Source organism: Mobula hypostoma, chromosome 11 (genome assembly GCF_963921235.1).
Source record: "Mobula hypostoma chromosome 11, sMobHyp1.1, whole genome shotgun sequence".
Taxonomy (NCBI): domain Eukaryota; kingdom Metazoa; phylum Chordata; class Chondrichthyes; order Myliobatiformes; family Myliobatidae; genus Mobula; species Mobula hypostoma.
In genome coordinates, this window is record NC_086107.1 from 21,358,236 (window position 1) to 21,376,934 (window position 18,699).

Here is an 18,699-nt window from a genome sequence, read left to right on the forward strand (position 1 = left end):
ATCACTGGACACTTATCTCTTTAGTAAGAATATAAAGCATACTCCTTCACTTGGCACAAAGCATGACTTTTTTTCCAGTGGTTAAGTTGATTAACTTCCTTTTGTTGCAACTAGTTATGAAGGCATGAAGTACTACAGCACAGAAACAAGCCAATTGGCCCATCTAATCAATGTTGACTATTATTCTCCCTAGTCCCATTGATCTGCAACGCAATGATAGCCCTCCATATCTCTCCTATATGTACTGATCCAAACTTCTCTTAAAAGTTGCAATTGAACCCTCAGCCACCACCTTTGCTGGCAGCTCATTCCACACTCTCATCATCCTCTGAGTGTAGAAGTTCAAGTCCATGTTTTCCTTAAACATTTTACCTTTCTGCTCTAGTTCCAGGGAATAAAGTCTTAACCAATTCAACCTGTCCTCAATTTGCAGCAAAAACCTTGGTAAAGTAAGCTGTTGATTCTTGAAGACACTAGGGAATCTCATTAAAGCAAAATAATCAACCAGCTAATTATAAGCTAATAATAAGATGACATGGTAAGGTAAATAAGTGATAAGAGGATAAAGTCACACTGGGCAGAGATAAAGCCAAAATTAGAGGCAAACTTCCAAATATTGATGAGGACAAGGATACTTGATGATGAACCTGATAACAGAACAGATTACAGTTTATGCAGATAACATAGCAGATAGCATTAACTATAATCAATTTCAGCCAAATAAATTATAGGCACCTGCTGATCTTAGTTTATTGGGGTGTTGATAGAGAATTAATAGAGACCTTGGCTGCAAGCTTCCAAAAATGGAAAGCACAATCAGACCTGTGAACCAGAGATTGCAAAATTTTCACACTCCTGTTAAAAGGAGGGTTCTGGCATGTCAGGAAATCAAGACACTTAACCTTACTTCATTGTTGCTAAGCTACTTAAGCTTAAAATATAGATAGAATTATTGAGTACTGTATTGGGAGCTGCTTGAATTGCTAACAGGTAATCATCAGGGATTTTTAAAAAATAATGTTTATTTGCTTATTAATGTTTTAAATGGTGGGATAGAAGATTAAATGTCAATTTTCCAAAGCCACAAAGTCACTATTGTAGGCAACGAAAACAAAGCATAAAATTACAAAATACCACAGAGCTATTACAAAACTAAGTAGTCTGAGTTCATTTTCCCAATCACCTTCTCATTTTAACCAATATACAGTACTGTGCAAAAGCCTTGCTATATATACGTTCCTAAGACTTTTGCACAGTATTATATGAGCTCATCTCTTTTAGCTCTTGTAAAGTTAGTGTAGAATAATTTCCAAAAGGTAATAAATTTGGATTAAAGGAAGCTTAAAGATAATGAGGGGACATATGTCTGGGACATATATAAAAAAAGATTAAAATTATTGGAAGGAGTGCTGGCCTATATAGAGATCTAGAATACAATGATACAGGAGTAATCATACAGTGACCCAATCCTTCTTCAAACAATATCTGGAGTGCTCCTACCTACTTTGGGCACATTTGGAAGGATTTAGAGACTTAATTTACAGGGCTGGATGGTAGCATAGTGATTAGCAAAACGCTTTACGGTACAGTTGACCTGGATTCAATTCCCGCCACTACCTGTAAGGAGTTTTTACTTTCTCCCTGTTACTGCCTGTGTTTCCTCCAGATGCTCTGGTTTTCTCTCACAGTCCAAAGATGTACCAGTTGGTAGATTAATTGGTCGTTGTAAATTGTCCCATGATTAGGCTAGGATTAAATCAGGAGATTGCTCTGCAGCATGTCCCAAATGGCCAGAAAGGCATTTTCCACGCTGTATCTCAATAAAATAAAAAAAAATTGAAGTGTAGTGTAGGTATAACAGAATCAGGAGTTAAATCACAGGATTTTATTTCTAAATTTATAGGAATATAGACAATTAATTGAACAAGTTTTCAAGATATAAATGTGAACTGTACAGGGTAGATAGAGAAATACAGATTTTGTTGGTTAGGTTGTGGAGGAGAATATAAAATAATCTAAAAAACTAAAGTCAAACTTTCAGTAGTGAATCTCAGAAGTGGCGTGCACTCAGTGGTCGCTTTATTAGGAACTACTGAGTTAATGTTTATAGTCTCCTGCTGCTGTAGTCCATCCACTTCAAGGTTTGACATGTTGTACATTCAGGGATGCTCTTCTTGCACACCACAATTGTAATGTGTGGTTATTTGAATTACTCACATCTTCCTGTCAGCTTGAACCAGTCTGGACGTTTTCCTCTGACCTCTCTCATTACGAAGGTGTTTTTTTTTGCCTAAAAAGTGTCCCAGGATATCAGCAGTTTCTGAGATATTTAAACTACTGTGTCTGGCACCAACAATCATTCCTGGTCAAAGTCACTTGGATCATATTTCTTATTCATTCTGATATGTGATCTGAATAACAAATAAATCTCTTGTCCATGTCTGCATGCTTTTATGCATTGAGTTGTTGCCACATGATTGAATGAACAATTAGACATTTTCATTAATGAGCAGCTGTATAGGTGAACCTAATGAAGTGGCCACTGAATGTAATTTATATTCTAGTGTGGTAGAAGTTGGAGCTACTTTCTGTAAGTAATACTCAGCCATTATTTTAAAGTATAAGACTGACAAAGTTCGGTTCTACAATGATATGAAGGAATACAAGATCAAAATGGGGGATCACAGGTCAATGACTGAATTGCAAAGGTACCTCATGTGCTTTGATGACCAATTTTAATAAACTTTGTTGAATCATGTTGAAGAAGATAAGTGTGTTCATGATTTACATGGATTTTCAATATGCATTAAAATGATCTCACATGAGAGGCGAGGCACTGGTAATGAATGGTATATGGAGATGCAGGAAAAGTTGCAGATAGATGTTGGGATGGTCGATAGTTTGAAGATAAATATAGAGTTGAAAAGATGTTTTACGGACTGGAGTGATTAGGTAAATAGTGCTCCATAGGACGCCTGTTTGGGTCTGTTATTGCCTTTAAAGTATCTAATTGATCTGAGCTGTGCAAATGAAAGACCATACACCATGAGATCATAAGGCACAAGTGTCAGCCCTACACATGCAGGCTCCACCGAGCTTATAGGAGTCATCTGCTGCACACTACTAACATCACCTGCAATCTTCCAGTTCTCATCCATAGTCTTTGTTCATTCATTGAACCAGCCCGTCTCAACTAGTTGTTCCCAGCCTTCAATTACATTGTTGCCTGTTGTGTTTCGTATCTGATCTCTCTTGTTTTGTGCCTCTCATGCCTTGTTATTTTGTGGTCTATTATTTAAGCTATTGCTCACTGCTAAGTTGTCTTCGCTGCTCTGCTTTTGGGTCAAGCCTCCTCTACACTTCCAGACAGTTCAATGTTCAAAGTTCAAAGTAATTTTATTTTACCATAAACAACCCCATGATTCAGTTTCTTATGGGCATACTCATAAATTCAATAACCATAGTAGAATCATTGAAAGACTTCACCAATAGGGTGGACAACCAGTTTGCAAAAGGCAACAAACTTTGTAAATACAAAAAAAAGAAAAAAATAATAATAAATAAGCAGTAAGTATCGAGACCATGGGATGAAGAGTCCTTGAAAATGAGTCCATAGGTTGTGGGAACAGTTCAGTGACTGGGCAAGTGAAATTAAGTGAAATTATCGCCTCTGCTTCATGAGCCTGATTTTTGAGAGCTAATCACTGTTCCTGAACTTTGTGCTGTGAGTCCTGTGGCTCCCGTACTTTCTTCCTGATAGCAGTAGTGAGAAGAGAGCATGACCTAAGTGTTGGGGGTCCCTGATGATGGAAGCTGCTTTCCTGCGACAATGTTCTATGTAGGTGCGCGCAGTGGTAGGGAGGGCTTTTACTCATGATGGACGAGGCTGTATCCTCTACCTTCTGTAGGAATTTCCATTGAAGAACACTGGTGTTTCCATACCCGGCTGTAATGCAACCAGTCCATATACTCTCCACCACATATCTATTGAAGTTTATCAAGCTTTAGATGTTATGCCAAATCTTCGCAAACTTGCAAGGAAGTCGTAGCGCTGCTGCGCTTTCTTCATAATGGCACTTATGTGCTGGGCTCAGGACAGGTCTTCTGAAACTGATAACACCACAGAATTTAAAGTTGCTGGTCCTCTTCACCTCTGATTTCCTGATTAGGACCACTCATGACCCCTGGTTTCTTCCTCCTGAAATTAATAATCAGCTTCTTGGTCATGCTCACACTGAGTAAGGAGCTCAGGTACCGCTCAGCCAAATTTTTAATCTTCCTCCCATATGCTGATTCAACACCACCTGTCATTCAGCCTACAACAGTGGTTTTGACAGAAAACTTAAATATGGTATTGGAACTGTGCTTAGCCCCACTGACGTAAGTGTAAAGAGAGTAGAGCAGGGAGCTAAGCACACAGTCTTGTGGTGCACTTGGGCTGATGGAGATTATGAATGAGATGTTGTTACCAATCTGAACTGACTGGGGTCTGCAAATGAGGAAACTGAGAATCCAATTGTACAATAGATATTGAGGCCAAGGTCTTGAAGCTTATTGATTAGTTTTGAGGGGATGATATTGAATAGTCAGAACTGAATGCCAAGCTGTAGCTGATAAAGAACATACTGAAATATGCATCTTTGCTGTCCAGATGTCCCAGTAATGGGCAGAGTGCTGGAGAGCATTGTGCTCTGAGATTTTTAGAGCACCTGAATGGATTAATTGTTATTTAATGGGATTTATAATCATTTAGAACTCCTTGTGTTTTTCTCAAGTGACTTGCTCTTTATATTGTGTGCTGCTGGTGCTTTTTGTTTAAGTTTTTAGCTTTATTTTGATAGGCTCAGGGATTCCATGATAATTATATTATTTAAGTGGATGCCTGACTGTGGGGTCCTAGTTTTAAAAATGTTACTTCTTGCGATGTTGCTCGGCTGAAGCACCAATGTACTTTTGGAATTATTATGAAAAAAAACTCTTGTCGCTGTTTCTACACTGGAGTGTCTTTCCTCCGCATGTGGGTTCCAATATTGCCAGCACACATCATGACAAATTGCTTCTGAAAAACAGTGAAGAGTAAAGCACCGTGAGCAAGATACTTACAGGATCCTTCCCTAGGTTTCAAGAACTCGGGTTTTCAGATCTCAAGACTTTTTCTGGGTCTCAAGGCTTTTTCTTGGTCTAAGCATCCTGGCATAAGTATTCGAGATTCTCAAGGTCATCAAAGTTCTCCAGGTTTTACATGGCCCTTCAGGTATCCCAAGGATTTCTTGAGCCTTCTGCTCTCTTCTCCGCCCCTCAGTAAGTTTGTCCTCTGGCTACCATCTGTAAGCCAACAGCCAGTCAGGAAGAGCCAATCAGCAAGTGGCAAAGTTTGTTGCCATGTTTCGTTGCCTCTAACCCTTTCACATGGAAGAAGTATCTGCTCTGGGACCGAGCTGTCCCATAATCTACACACCTCCTCTACCATTGGTATGTTACCCTTTGAAGTGTTTCACCGCTACCAACCCCTGTTGTTCCTAGCAGGGCAGCCAACAGTAGAGGTCCTCTCCACCATGGCCCTGGTGTGCTGCTGCCGAAATGCCTGGAAGAGGGTGCGGAGAGCCATCCCAGCTTCCGACCAGGCCAAGTGCAGCGGCACTTATCCAGGCTGCTCTGGCCAGGGAACCGTGTCTGGGTGTTCACCCGCGATCTGCCCCAGCGCACCGACTCCCACGAGTTCTCACCCGGCTTCATTGGTCCCTTCAAAATTACCCATGGCATCAATCCAGTCACTTACCGTCTCCAGCTGCCACCATCCCTCAGGATCAAATCTACTTTCCCCTTGTCCTGCCTTAAGCCCGTTGTCTATGGGCCGTCAATCGACCTCAGCCTGTACCTCTGGAACCTAAGATGATGGTCCAGTGCATACAGTTCTTTGGTTGATGGACTCACATCATCGTGGGTGGGGTGTGTGGTGTCTGGTCGACTGGGAAGTGTACAGCACAGAGGAGAGGTCTGGAGTACCGTCTGGTTACAACTTGGATCCTTCACTCATGGACGATTTCTACCAGATCCATCCAGTTCATCCTGGATCATCAGGACCCAGCTGTTGGTGAGGAGACTCCTGTCAAGCCTGAATAGGCAAGCACCTCCCATTCTCCACCCAAGTAATATGAGTTACTTGCCACTTGTTTCGAACATCACCTGCAGCCTATTTAACCCCAGTTCTTGTTCACTCATCAAATCAGCCGGTCTCAACCAGTTGCTCCAAGCTTTTAGTAACATTGTCGCCTGCTTGTGTTTAGCTTCTGACCTCTCTTGATTGGTTACTTCGCAGTCTATCATTAAAGTTCTCGCTCCTAAATCATCTCTGTTGAGCTGCTTTTGGGTCAAGCATCCTGTTAATAGGAACAGAATCAGGGCGATTGCCCCATCACATTTACTCTGCCATTCCATATTGAGTGATTTATTATCCCTCTCAACTCCATTGTCCTGCCTTCTTCCTGTAACCTTTGACACGCCTACTAATCAAGAAATTATCAATCAACCTCCACTTTAAACATACCCAATGGCTTAGCTTCCACAGCTGCCTTTGGCAATGAATTCCATAGATTCTGGCTAAAGAATTTCCTCCTCACCTCTGTTCTATTGGGACATCCTTCTATTCTGTGGCTGTGCCCTCTGGTCCTAGACTCCTGCATTATATGAAGCATCCTCTCCACGTCCGCTCTTTCTAGGCCTTTCAATATTTGGTAGGATTCAATGAGAGACCCTCCCCATTGTTTTAAACTCCAGCCAGTCCAAGTCCAAAGCCATTTTGTGAACCTCCTGTGGACCGTCTCCAATGCCAACACATTAGATAAGGGGCCCAAAACTGCTCACAATACTCCAAGTGCACTCTGACAAATGAGGGTCAGAAAATTACATTAGAAAAATGGCAAATGTGGGGCAGCTTCCGGAATGGCTGAGTGGATGTCAGATGCACTTCAGAGCAGAAAAATAATGTAAGGAAGCATTCCTTTTCTAAGCAAGGTTTGAACCAGGAGATACCTACATCCTAAGCAACAGAAATATGTGAGAAAAAGACCAGACATGTGCTTGTGAAAGAATTTCAGGTAGCCCACAACCCTTATGATCTTAAACGAGACCAAAATATTCTGGAAATACTAAGCAAGCCAGGCTGCATCTGGGAAGAGAAACAGAGTGAACGTTTCAGGTTATAGAACATTCGTCAGAACTGAAAAGAAGAGAGAAGAACCCAAGTATTCTCCCATGCTCCTTTTTACCTGTCCACCTGGACTACTTACCTATTTGTTCACCTTTTCTGTCCTCTCCTCTCACCTAGTTTCATTGGCCCATCATTCCTCCACTCCCTCCCCAAAATCTGGTTCCACCTATTACACTCCGTTCTACCTCTTCATTCTGCTACATACTGGCAATCTTTCCTCCTTCCTCTTGCTCCCAATGCAGGCTCATGACTCGAAACATCAACATACACTTTTGCCTCCACCAATGCCACTTGACCCATTGAGTTCTTCCAGTATATAGTTCCATTTGTTACAGATTCCGGATTATGAAGTCTATTTTGTTTTTGAATATGTCTCCTTTTGTTGGAGAGAGGAAGGGAGGCATCCTAAACAGAAATATGTTGTAGACAAGCTTGCAAACATGTAAACAATTCATGGTTGTCCCATTTGGACAGCCTCAACTCTTACGTCAGAATGCTGTTCATTGACTTTAGTTTGGCATTTAATACTGTGATCCCCTCCAAGCTGATTGCCAAACTTCACCAGCTTGGTATCAGCTCATCCCTCTGCAATTGGACCTTAGACTTTCTGACTAACAGACCCCAATCAGTTAAGTTAGATAACCTCTCCTCCTCCACTCTCACCCTAAACACCGGCGTGCCTCAAGGCTGTGTGCTGAGCCCTCTTCTGTACTCCCTTTTCACCTGTGAATGTGTTCCTGTACATGGTTTAAACTCCATAATCAAGTTCACTGACGACACCACGGTGGTTGGCCTGATCAGAGGGAATGATGAGACGGCCTACAGGGACGCGGTTCAACACCTGGCCGTGCGGTGTGCCGACAACAACCTGGCCCTTAACACCCAGAAGACCAAGGAGATCATTGTGGTCTTCAGGCATACTAGGAGCCACACTCACGTCCCCATCTATGTCAACGGAGCTGTAGTGGAGTGTGTATCAAGCTTCAACTTCCTTGGTGTCCACGTTTCCGAGGATCTCACCTGGTCCCTGAACTCCTCCATCCTGATCAAAAAGGTCAGCAGCACCTTTATTTCCTGCGGAGCATCAAGAAAGCTCACCTCTGTCCCAGGATACTGATAGATATTTACCACTGTACCATTGAGACCATACTCACCAACTGCATCTCAGTGTGGTATGGCAATTGTCCCGTATCGGACCGCAAAGCACACCAGCATGTGCTGGAAACTACCCAGCGGATTATGGGCACCCAATTCCCCACCATTGAGAATATCTACAATAAATGCTGCCTGGGCAGGGCGAAAAACATTATCAAAGATGCATCTCACCCTAACCATGGACTTTTTACTTTCCTCCCATCTAGAAGACACTCCGCTCCCACACAAGCAAACACAGGAAGAGCTTCTTCCCCGAGGCTGTGACCCTGCTGAACCTCACATCACAGCGCTAAGCAGTATTGCACCCATATTGTTCTGTCTCAGTACTTTTATATTTGTGAGCTGTAGCACTTACTTTTTATTCAATGTTATTCTGTAAATAACACTGTTCCTTGCATTTCAGATGCTAACTGCATTTCATTGGCTTTGTATCTGTACTTGGCACAATGACAATAAAATTGAATCTAATCTAATCTCATCTAATCTAATCTATTTAATGTTAATGATTAAAGGAGGCCCATGGCCTGGCAATGATGGCATTGTAAATAGGTAAGAAACAATCAGAATTTTTGCACATGAAAGAAGGACATAAGAAAGCAGATACACAGGACTGAACAAAAGCAGAACAATTGTAGAATTGGAAAATTGAAATAAAAACAAAAATACACAGCAGGTCAGGCAGCATCTCTGGAAGCTATCACATGAGAAATTACACTGTAAAGTTATCTATAGTTCAACTATCAATGTGTGGTTATTCAAAATTATTTCTTATATTTACTGTCCCATTACTGTCATACTGCAGAAGGACATTCAGCACCTTCAGTCCTTGACAATTCTTAGAGCACTGATAAGGTTGGAATCATTCTTTTCACTAAGAAACTGATTACTGAGTTGACTCCTCTTTTGCAGAATACCAATAATAATCAAGTCTAGTTCTACATTCAAAATTTGCAAGACAAACTGTCTTTGTGATATTTCTAATTTATCTAAGATCCTGCCATTAGGGAATCTCTGGGTCAAATAACCAAAGATTGAGCGATTTTCTAATAACAGATTTTAATTTTAGAAAGCTTTAGTAGGGTTCAGTTTGAATCAAAGTTAGGAAAACTATATCTCTGAGCCAGTTTTTGATAGAGTGACATATAAATACATTAACCTATCTTTGTTTTCCTTTGTTGATCAACCTAATTTACATTCTAAATATTTCAAATATTTATGAAGATATTAAATTACTTATGGAGACAACACCTGATAAATTTTTAATGCATTCAAATAACATCCCATGGAGTCTTTTCTACTTTTCTTGCTTACAGGAGTTTTAAATTCCATTAAAAAATCATGCAAAATCAACACATTTTCTGGTCCATGTTGCTTATTCTATCTGGCAAAGAGGTTTACTGTGTTTATATTACACAGGAAATAAGAAAAAAAAACACAACAAACTAAAGTGCAGGAAAACAAGAAAGAGTTGAATGTGTTTAATAATTCTATTATCTCAGAATTTCCCAAGGGTTTTCTACCCAGTACCTATGAAAAAGAGTCACAGTAGTTACAGTATAAAGGAAACTGTGCAGCCCATATAAATGAAACAGTTTGAATGTCTTCAGGAGTAGTATTTCAATGAAGACTAGATATTTACAAATATATATCTATTACACAACACAAAAAGCTTTTTTTTCATTCCTTCACATCGGTGATTTGGAGCATCAGTCCACTGTTAAAATTGATATGAATTGAACCCATTTTATACCTAAATATTAAGCGCTGGTCATTGAAATTAATCAGGTGATACAAAAGTAAAATGCTGTCTGAATCTGAATGAAACAAGTATTAAGTACCATTGTTAAAAAGACAGCCCCCTGGTGGAACAGTGCCATGCACCAATGTATCAATATGTCTTGGATTAATAGGATATGCATTATTGCAGTGAGTCCATTCCTCACGTGAATAAATGATTCTCAGAGATTAGATGCTTCCCATTGTGATACAAGAGTAATTGAAGGAATCGCCCTCTTTTTGACACACGTCCATGCAGAAATATCAAATATTTCCAGTATTTTCTGCTTTTATTTTAGATTTCTAGCATCTACAACATTTTCCTTTTAGATAGCATTATATTGATGCTTCGGCCAGAGACACGGACTTAGATTTCCTCCAGGACTATGCAGCAGACCGTAGCTGTTAATTATATGTATAATTGTTCTGGATGATGATACAGAAGGTCACTTAGACAAACTTGCCATTGGGAAAAGTTAGGCACCTTTCTAAGTGGAAGCACTAAACTACAAAGTGATATTGATAGTTTGAACAAAATGTAATATCATTACTCTTATCAACATTCTTCCAACTTTTTCCTACTTTTGTTTTGAATTTCAAACGTGCAGTTTTAGGCTCTTTCCTCTACAACATTTTGCAATACACAGTTCGAGCATTGTTTCTTCCCCCGCTTTCCAGTGATTATTCATGCTTTTTGATATCTTCCAACTCTGATTAACAAGCTTTTACCACCACCTCTCAGCAGACAAAAACATAGTGTGTATTGTTTAGTTTCCTGGAATCCATTCTATCACAGACATTCCCCCCAACTCAGAGACACAAGAAATCGCAGATGGTGGAATCCAGAGCGACACACAAGATGCTGGAGGAACTCAGCTGGTCAGGCAGCACCAATAGAGGGAAATAGACAGTTGGTAATATAAGTCTTGACCCGAAAGCTCAACAGTTCATTTCCCTCCATAGATACTGCCCGACCCTTCAGCATCTTTTCTCTAAAACACCCCCTCCTTCACAGTAAGTTGAAACATCTTTGAGTTTTTAGTATTTTATCATTTTAATGAAAGGCCAATGATCTGAAATATTAACACTATTTCTCTCTCCACAGAGGCTGCTTGACCAGCCCTTTTCATCCCATTCTGTTTGTTATTAGTTTTACAACAGAGTAAATTTTGATGAGTTAGTAGGAATGGAAGTCCAGGTATATAGATTATCATTGAATAGGAACAAAGACTGGCCTGTATGTTTAGAGGTCGGAGTATAAGTAAACAGAAGTTATGTCATAACTCTACAAACAACACCTGGAGAACTGCAAACATATCAAACACTGTATTGCAATGAAAATATATTATTTTTGATGAGAGAACAGTATAGATTTACTCAAATATTACCTAAACTCTAACAAGGAGAGATCACACAAACTAGGATTATATTCCTTGGAATTTAAAAGGTTAAAAAGTGACTTGGGGCCATAGCAACCAGGGAATCATACAGTATATCATGGAATCATTTGTTTCTCTCCACATTTCCACCAATTCTCCCAGTTTCTACCATGCACCTACACATTCTGGTTAGTAACCAAGCCAATATTTGGGATGTAGTGAAAAAAGAAGCAGATTCATCTAGAAGAAAAGCATGTGGTCACAGAGAGAACATACAAACTCCACACAAACTGCACCAGAGGTCAGGATTGAGCACAGCCTGCTGGATCAATCAGGCAACAGTTCTCCCAGCAGTGCCAGCCTGGTTGGTGTCCTCAGGGTACAGAGGGGAACTGAGAGCCAGGGCAGAAGCTATTTCTATTGTGTGGAAAGTTAAAGCTAGAATACAAAGTCTAAAAATTAGAATCAGTTCTTTCAGGTATAAAGATAAGAAACACTTTCAATCTCTGCAAATCTCTCTGTATTTAGGATTTACAAATTTTTAACCTGCGAAGGCCTGATTTTTTATGCATATTAAGGGAAGGGAGATGAAAAATTAAGTCACTGGTTAGCCAAAAAGTCAATGACTAACAGAGCAGGAATGAGAGATTAAATGATTGACTCTTGCTCAGTCCTGATGGGAGGTGTCGGCCTGAAACGTTGACTGTTTATTTCTCCCCATAGATACTGCTTGGTCTGCTGAGTTCCTCCAGCACTGTGTGGTGTTGCTTTGGATTTCCAGCACCTACAGGATCTCTCATGTTTACTCTTGCTCCTCTGTTCAAGAGCCCAAAGCCTTTCTTATCCAGGCACTTGATACCTGCAATAATAATCTTCCTCATTCTACAAAGCCAATATCCCAGCAGTAGTGGATTCCTGCCAGAAACCTGTCAAGACAATTCGAATGGAGTGGTTGAAAGGGCTAACAAAACTGGTAGTGGGATAAATGGAGGCGGGAAGGAAGGAACACTTTCACAACAATAATTGCTTCCATTACATTTTGATGTTGTAGAATGACCAATTTCTTCAAGCCTGGGAACACCTAATGATGTCTGATCTCAGATAATGAGCATACTAAGGCTTTCAGTTACTTCTCGTGCATATGATCTCCTTATAAATCAGGTAGGCAATTAGAGAGTAAATTTTTTAACGGCTGGAAAATCATATCATCAAGCCACAGAATCTTTGGCATATTCCACGGGTAGAGGCCAAAGAGAATGAAACATCACAGTAACTTAATCTTGTTTAGTTCCCCATCTCTTAACTGTTTTCAAAATATCCTCTCTCATGATGTAAAGGCATGGAGCAACCTCCAATTCCTGCTGTCCATTTTAGGCATCAATTTTGTTTTGAAGCTCCTTAATGTGTTTCCTGTGGGGTTCGCGAGTCTTCATTTTTGTCAAAGCTGTGAGCATCGCAGTTGTTCGACATGCATGCAGAATGCCCTGCGCAATGAAACGAAGCCTGGATGATCATTCGTTCAGTGTTGGGAGTGTTGGCATCAGAGTACACCAGAATTTCTATGGCAATCTGCCTACTTTGTGCGTAAGATTTTTCAAAAGTAGTATTGGTTACTAAACGGATGAATATCAATTTAGTTAGACCAGGTTGTATAATCTTCACTTGGAAAAGCAATAGGCAATACCAGATCATACTGAGCCGCTTCCCGAATGCCAAATATGCATCGAAGTTGCCTCAGGTTTCTAATTTTGACTCCGAATGTGTTAAAGCAACCCAAATTAATTTGCTGCAGTGCAATAACATAACATTTGACAGCAGTTCAGAGGAGGAAAGATTTGAACTGGATCAAATGGATATCTTAAAAATGAAAAGAGAGGTAGAATGTACAGAAAGGGAGTTGCAATGCCCAGGAAGTGAAGGCATGGCATCTGATGATAAGGCTGCTTAATTCAAAGTGGAGAATTAATCAAGTTTTTAACTGAGCAAACCATTCTGGCCTCTTTCATATTATCAGAGTTTAAGTATCATTCTTTTTAATGTGCAAAGTTGTAACTATCACCACCTCTATCAGAATTCAATTAACTTACTGACAAATATTAATATACTAAGGAAATTAAAGTCAAGCTGACCTTCTAGTGGTGAAAACCAAGATGGCATGAGTAAAAGATGCATGGATGGAAGCTACTTTAACTGGGTACAGCACAATACAATTAATCAAGCCACATTATTTGTTTGCTGCAAAAGATAGGGACATTTGTATGGAAATGGTTTGTCAATTTTATATTTATGCAACATCTGCCAAAATAATACTATTCTGCTAAATAATTCAACAGGACTATTTTAACATTTTTCAACAAGATAGCAAGACTGGACAACAGCAAATTAAAATGTAACACCTGATAAACAACAGCTTTATGAGGATTGCTGCCAGTTTACCAGGGCATTTTCGCTGTGAACTTTAGAATATGCTGAAGTCTATTTTGGACCAAAACATTTAGGACTCTGTATATATATGTAATAGTTATTTTTTACTGATCCTTGGCAGCCACTTAGATGTTCTGTATCAAGTTCTTCCAGACTCATTACATATAAAATTATGGCTGAAAAGCCTAGTTTGTTTAATGACTTTTTAAAAAAATACATTTAACTCCCAATTAACTCCACATATTAATTCTCATTCAAGTAGAATTTGTCCACATTCTCATTAAATGACTTCTAAGGTTTACACTTATCTGAAGCTTTACATTTAAATTACAAGGATATGAATCCAGTGGACATTAACATTTTTAGAAAATAATAGTTTTACAGTTATTGTTCAATAAGAGAATCATGCCACAACTGCTGTTCGTAACTATTTGCTGCATTTGTGATTGTAGAGGGAAACAAAACTGTTTCGAGATGATTGGAAGATACTGCTATTTCCAAATTTGCCCGGCAAATGCCAATGCAATTTAGGCTTTGTTACTTCAGACACACTTTGATTAATTAGCAATTATTTCTGGATGCTCATTATACAGAACGCCTCTCACAGTTTGTTTAACAGTAGCAGTGCGTTAATTATCTGAATGCCAGTTGCTGCCCCTCTGCCGTTTACACCCCCCCCACCTAAAACCTCTCCTCCGCTTGTGACTTAAACTGCTGTAATAACAAATCCCTCAGGATATCAGGGGAGTCGCTGCATTGAATAATCACAAGCTATCCAGCTGAATGCTCGCAGTACAGCCCGATTGTTCATGACATCACATATCAAACACTGGGAACAAATCGCACTCCAAGCTTTCTCCATCTGTCAGTCTGTCTGTCTCTGCAGATTTCTACTGGTTAAAGCAGCAAGCCTCTTGTTACTCAGAAGCCTGTGTGTGCAGAGGAAAAAGCAGCTATGAACCTTCCCTGTGTGTGCTACTTTTTACTCTTCTCTCCGGCTCTGGTTGCCAGCACAAGGTGGGTGAAATGGAAGGAAAATCGTGTACTGTTATTACTGGTGAGCATTAAGAAGAAACTACTTTGAATATCAAGCTGCACTGATTCTCTGTGAATCCGAGAGCAGAGCTCAGAGACAGATGCTGGTTTAATTCATGCTGTAACTTAACATTTAAATATATAGATGATTAGTTATAGTTAGCTTAAGCTAGAGGGACTTCAATATGTTAATGCTTACGAGCTCTATTATTAATCACAAACTTGTTTCAACTGCTCTTATGATCCCGTGGAGGTTCCCTGTACAGTCTGTTATTTGAGTGCATGGTAATGATATATCTGTGCTTGTGTGTGCACTTTCTGGTCTAAACGAAGCAGTTTGTGATTACATACTAGGTGGCTTATCGCATCGATTATGTTATACATGCTTAAAATTGCTTAGGTCAAATAAATTGGCAGGTGCAAGTGGCTTCAAGTTCCTCAACTTGAGATGTTCAGCTTTAATGCTTTTGTCAAACTGTCATGTCTGAACCCATAGTTCCGTTTCACGCATCAGTCATTGTTGAAATTAATTAGCAATTATCAGTAAATAAGTGGTGGGTGCAGGCCAATGAATCGACACAGTCAATTAGTTGATTTTATCATGATTGGACAGCCTTTGATGAATTGGTTCTGCTAGCTTGGCTACTGAGTGTGCAGATGAAGCAGCTGCGTGGTGTGTGCATGCAGATGGCCAGCTTCGCGGTCCCTTCGTCAGACTTTTACTCAGTGCAAGTAATATCCCCTCTATGTATGGCGATTCATTAAAGTTACATTGTCTTCAAGCGCCAGGCCTAAACAAATCAATATTAATGCGTCATCTGTCATAAACTCCAGCTCAGGAAGGTTACTCTTGCTCCCCTTGTTTTCATGCAGAAAATAATTGCTTTCATTTAGAAGTAGCACCACATTACTCCTGAGATACTGAATGAATTATGAATGAAACCAAAAAAGAGAAAGAGCCTTCTTTCTATTGTGTTCAGAAGGTAAAAAATTTAGTTTCGTATTCTGTGGGTAAAAATACTTAATTGTCATTGCAGTATTTTAAATATAGTTACAATTCCTGAAGGTGACAATATTTTCCAGAACAGTATTTTTCCAAAATTCCCTGAATGTAATGGAGAATAAGTTTTGGATATCTACTGATACATCCTGAGAGATGATCCTCCTGCCTTTGCTTTTCATCTTCACTACCTACCCAACATTCTAGCTCCTTCAGATCTTCCCCTGCGCTTTCCCCGAAGCTACCTACCAACAACAACATTTTGTATTTGATCGTCTTCCTTCTATATCTGCAACAATAGATTTGAAGAACAGCAGTCTTGCCACTTACTTTTTTTCTGGTGCTGTTATTACAGGTGTCAATATTAGCCCAGGGTACTAGAACAGAAGAAGTGATAAACTATTACAGCTGCTCATGGCCAAATTCATCTGTTCTGAACTTCTGAGGTTTGGATGAATGATTGACAGCAATAATGACCAAGACAAATCAATCCTGTTCTCAAATCCACCAACCAAACACAGACAAATTATTTCAGCCCCGCCTTCACCAACTTATATTTGAATCTAAAGGCATTTTAAGGGATAGGTGACAATTTTGTCTTCAAAGAGTTAAAATGCCATTTGGTGAGTCAAATTTGCTTCCTCTTCCTCAAACTCTTGACATACGCATTCCATGTATAATTTCACAAGCATTTATTTAAATTAAGTTTTGATAGTTTGAGCCAGTTTCATTACATACTTCACCTAAAAAGTAACTGCTTTGTATGTACTTTTGATAATTAGATAGATTCGGCTCTGCTTGGACAAAAGAATGGTCAAAAAATTAATTAGTCAAAACATAAAAAGTACGCCCACAAATCTGACCCCAATCTGAAAGGATTTTATTTGATCATCAGTGCAGACTTATGCAAATCAATCAGGTCAATTTAATCAACCATGTTAGTTTTATACATGTCACAATTAGTCACGATGTAAATATTTAATGTTCCTTTTTCTGTATCTGTCCTTTAGTAATCATTACAGAAAAAAGATGAATTAGCATTTTCTGTGATCATGAATAAGAACAGAGAAAGGATGGAAAAAGTATTTTCTACTCACAAAATTATGATTTGTGTGAATATCCTTATTTCATGAAAAGTGAATTTTAGAAGTCAACATAATCCTTTGACAAATTATGATATTATATTAAGAACACTGAAACAAAAAGAGTCCATTCAGCACCTTGAAACTGTTCTATTATTCAATTAATATCCTGATGTACAACTGCAGACTACTTTGGCCTCACTTTAAAACAAAAATGAGCTGCTAGGAGAGCCCAGCAGGTCAGGCAGCATTTGTAGAGGGAAATGAACAATCGATATTTCAGGGTGAGATCCTTCATATGGACTGAAAGAGCAGAGAGGAGATAGCCAGTATAAAGAGATTAGGGGGAGGAATGAGACAAGAGCTGGCAAGCAATAGGGGCATCCAATAAGAAGGCTGGTTTGATAGACAGAATTAAGTGATGGTTCCAAGTGGCAAGGAATTCAACTCACTTCTTGGGGTCAATCTGTCCATTTGAAACTATTCTATTCTACCTCATAAATCGTCTAAGGGAGTATATTAGCATATGGCCAAATTTATGGTCCACTGGCGGACAGAGAAAGCAGGATCTCCCAGTGGCCACACATTTTAATTCCACATCCCATTCCCATTCTGACATGTCTATCCATGGCCTCCTCTGCTGTAAAGATGAAGCCACACTCGGGCTGGAGGAACAACACCTTATATTCCGTCTGGGTAGCCTCCAACCTGATGGCATGAACATTGAGTTCTCTAACTTCCGCTAATTCCCCACCTCCCCCGGTACCCCATCCGTTATTTATATACACACATTCTTTCTCTCACTCTCCTTTTTCTCCCTCTGTCCCTCTGACTATACCCCTTGCCCATCTTCTGGGTTTTTCCTCCCCTCCCACTTTTTTCTCCCTGGGCCTCCTGTCCCATGATCCTCATATCCCTTTTGCCAATCAGCTGTCCAGCTCTTGGCTACATCCTTCCCCCTCCTGTCTTCTCCTATCATTTTGGATCTCCCCCTCCCCCTCCCACTTTTAAATCTCTTACTAGCTCTTCCTTCAGTTAGTTCTGACAAAAGGTCTCGGCCCGAAACATCGACTGTACCTCTTCCTAGAGATGCTGCCTGGCCTGCTGCGTCCACCAGCAACTTTAATCATACAAACCTTGATTTTTGTAGAAAAGCTGGACACAGTCATGGTAAACATGAAACCACCAGATCGTCATAAAAATCCACCTGGTTCATTAATGTTCTTCAGGGAAGGAAGCTGGCCATTTCTACCCAGTCTGGCTTCAGAATCACTAACCCATCATTTCCATTTGAGAGAAAAGAAGTACCAGCATTTCTAGATTATCTGAATTCTTAAAACTATTAAACAAATTAAGATAAGCCATGCGTATTTTCACTAACAATTATAATCTACAATGTAGACATTAATTAGAAACACAGCTTATTTTCCTCTTTTTTCAGTAAGGAACATAGAATCAGTACTCTCTGAACTGATAAACCAGTAAATAGGACAAATGTAATAATAATCAGCAGAAAACCATGAAGTCATTATTGCACTATCATTCCTAACAATGACAAAGACAATTCCTTGGCTGATTGTGAAGCACAATGTTTAGTGATGTTCACAGCTACATGAAACACTGTCGTAGAAAATCAGA

General features: G+C 39.6%; 1 protein-coding gene across 2 annotated transcripts in view; it reads left to right on the forward strand.

The window, feature by feature from the left end:
- The first annotated feature begins 14,708 nt into the window (after nt 1-14,708).
- luzp2 (leucine zipper protein 2) overlaps nt 14,709-18,699 on the forward strand; it is a 427,971-nt gene continuing 423,980 nt past the window's right edge. For both annotated transcript variants that reach the window (XM_063061752.1, XM_063061753.1), the window contains exon 1: nt 14,709-14,961. In XM_063061752.1, the coding sequence (XP_062917822.1) occupies nt 14,900-14,961 (62 nt within the window). In that variant the 5' untranslated portion in view covers nt 14,709-14,899. The remainder of the gene's footprint in view (nt 14,962-18,699) is intronic.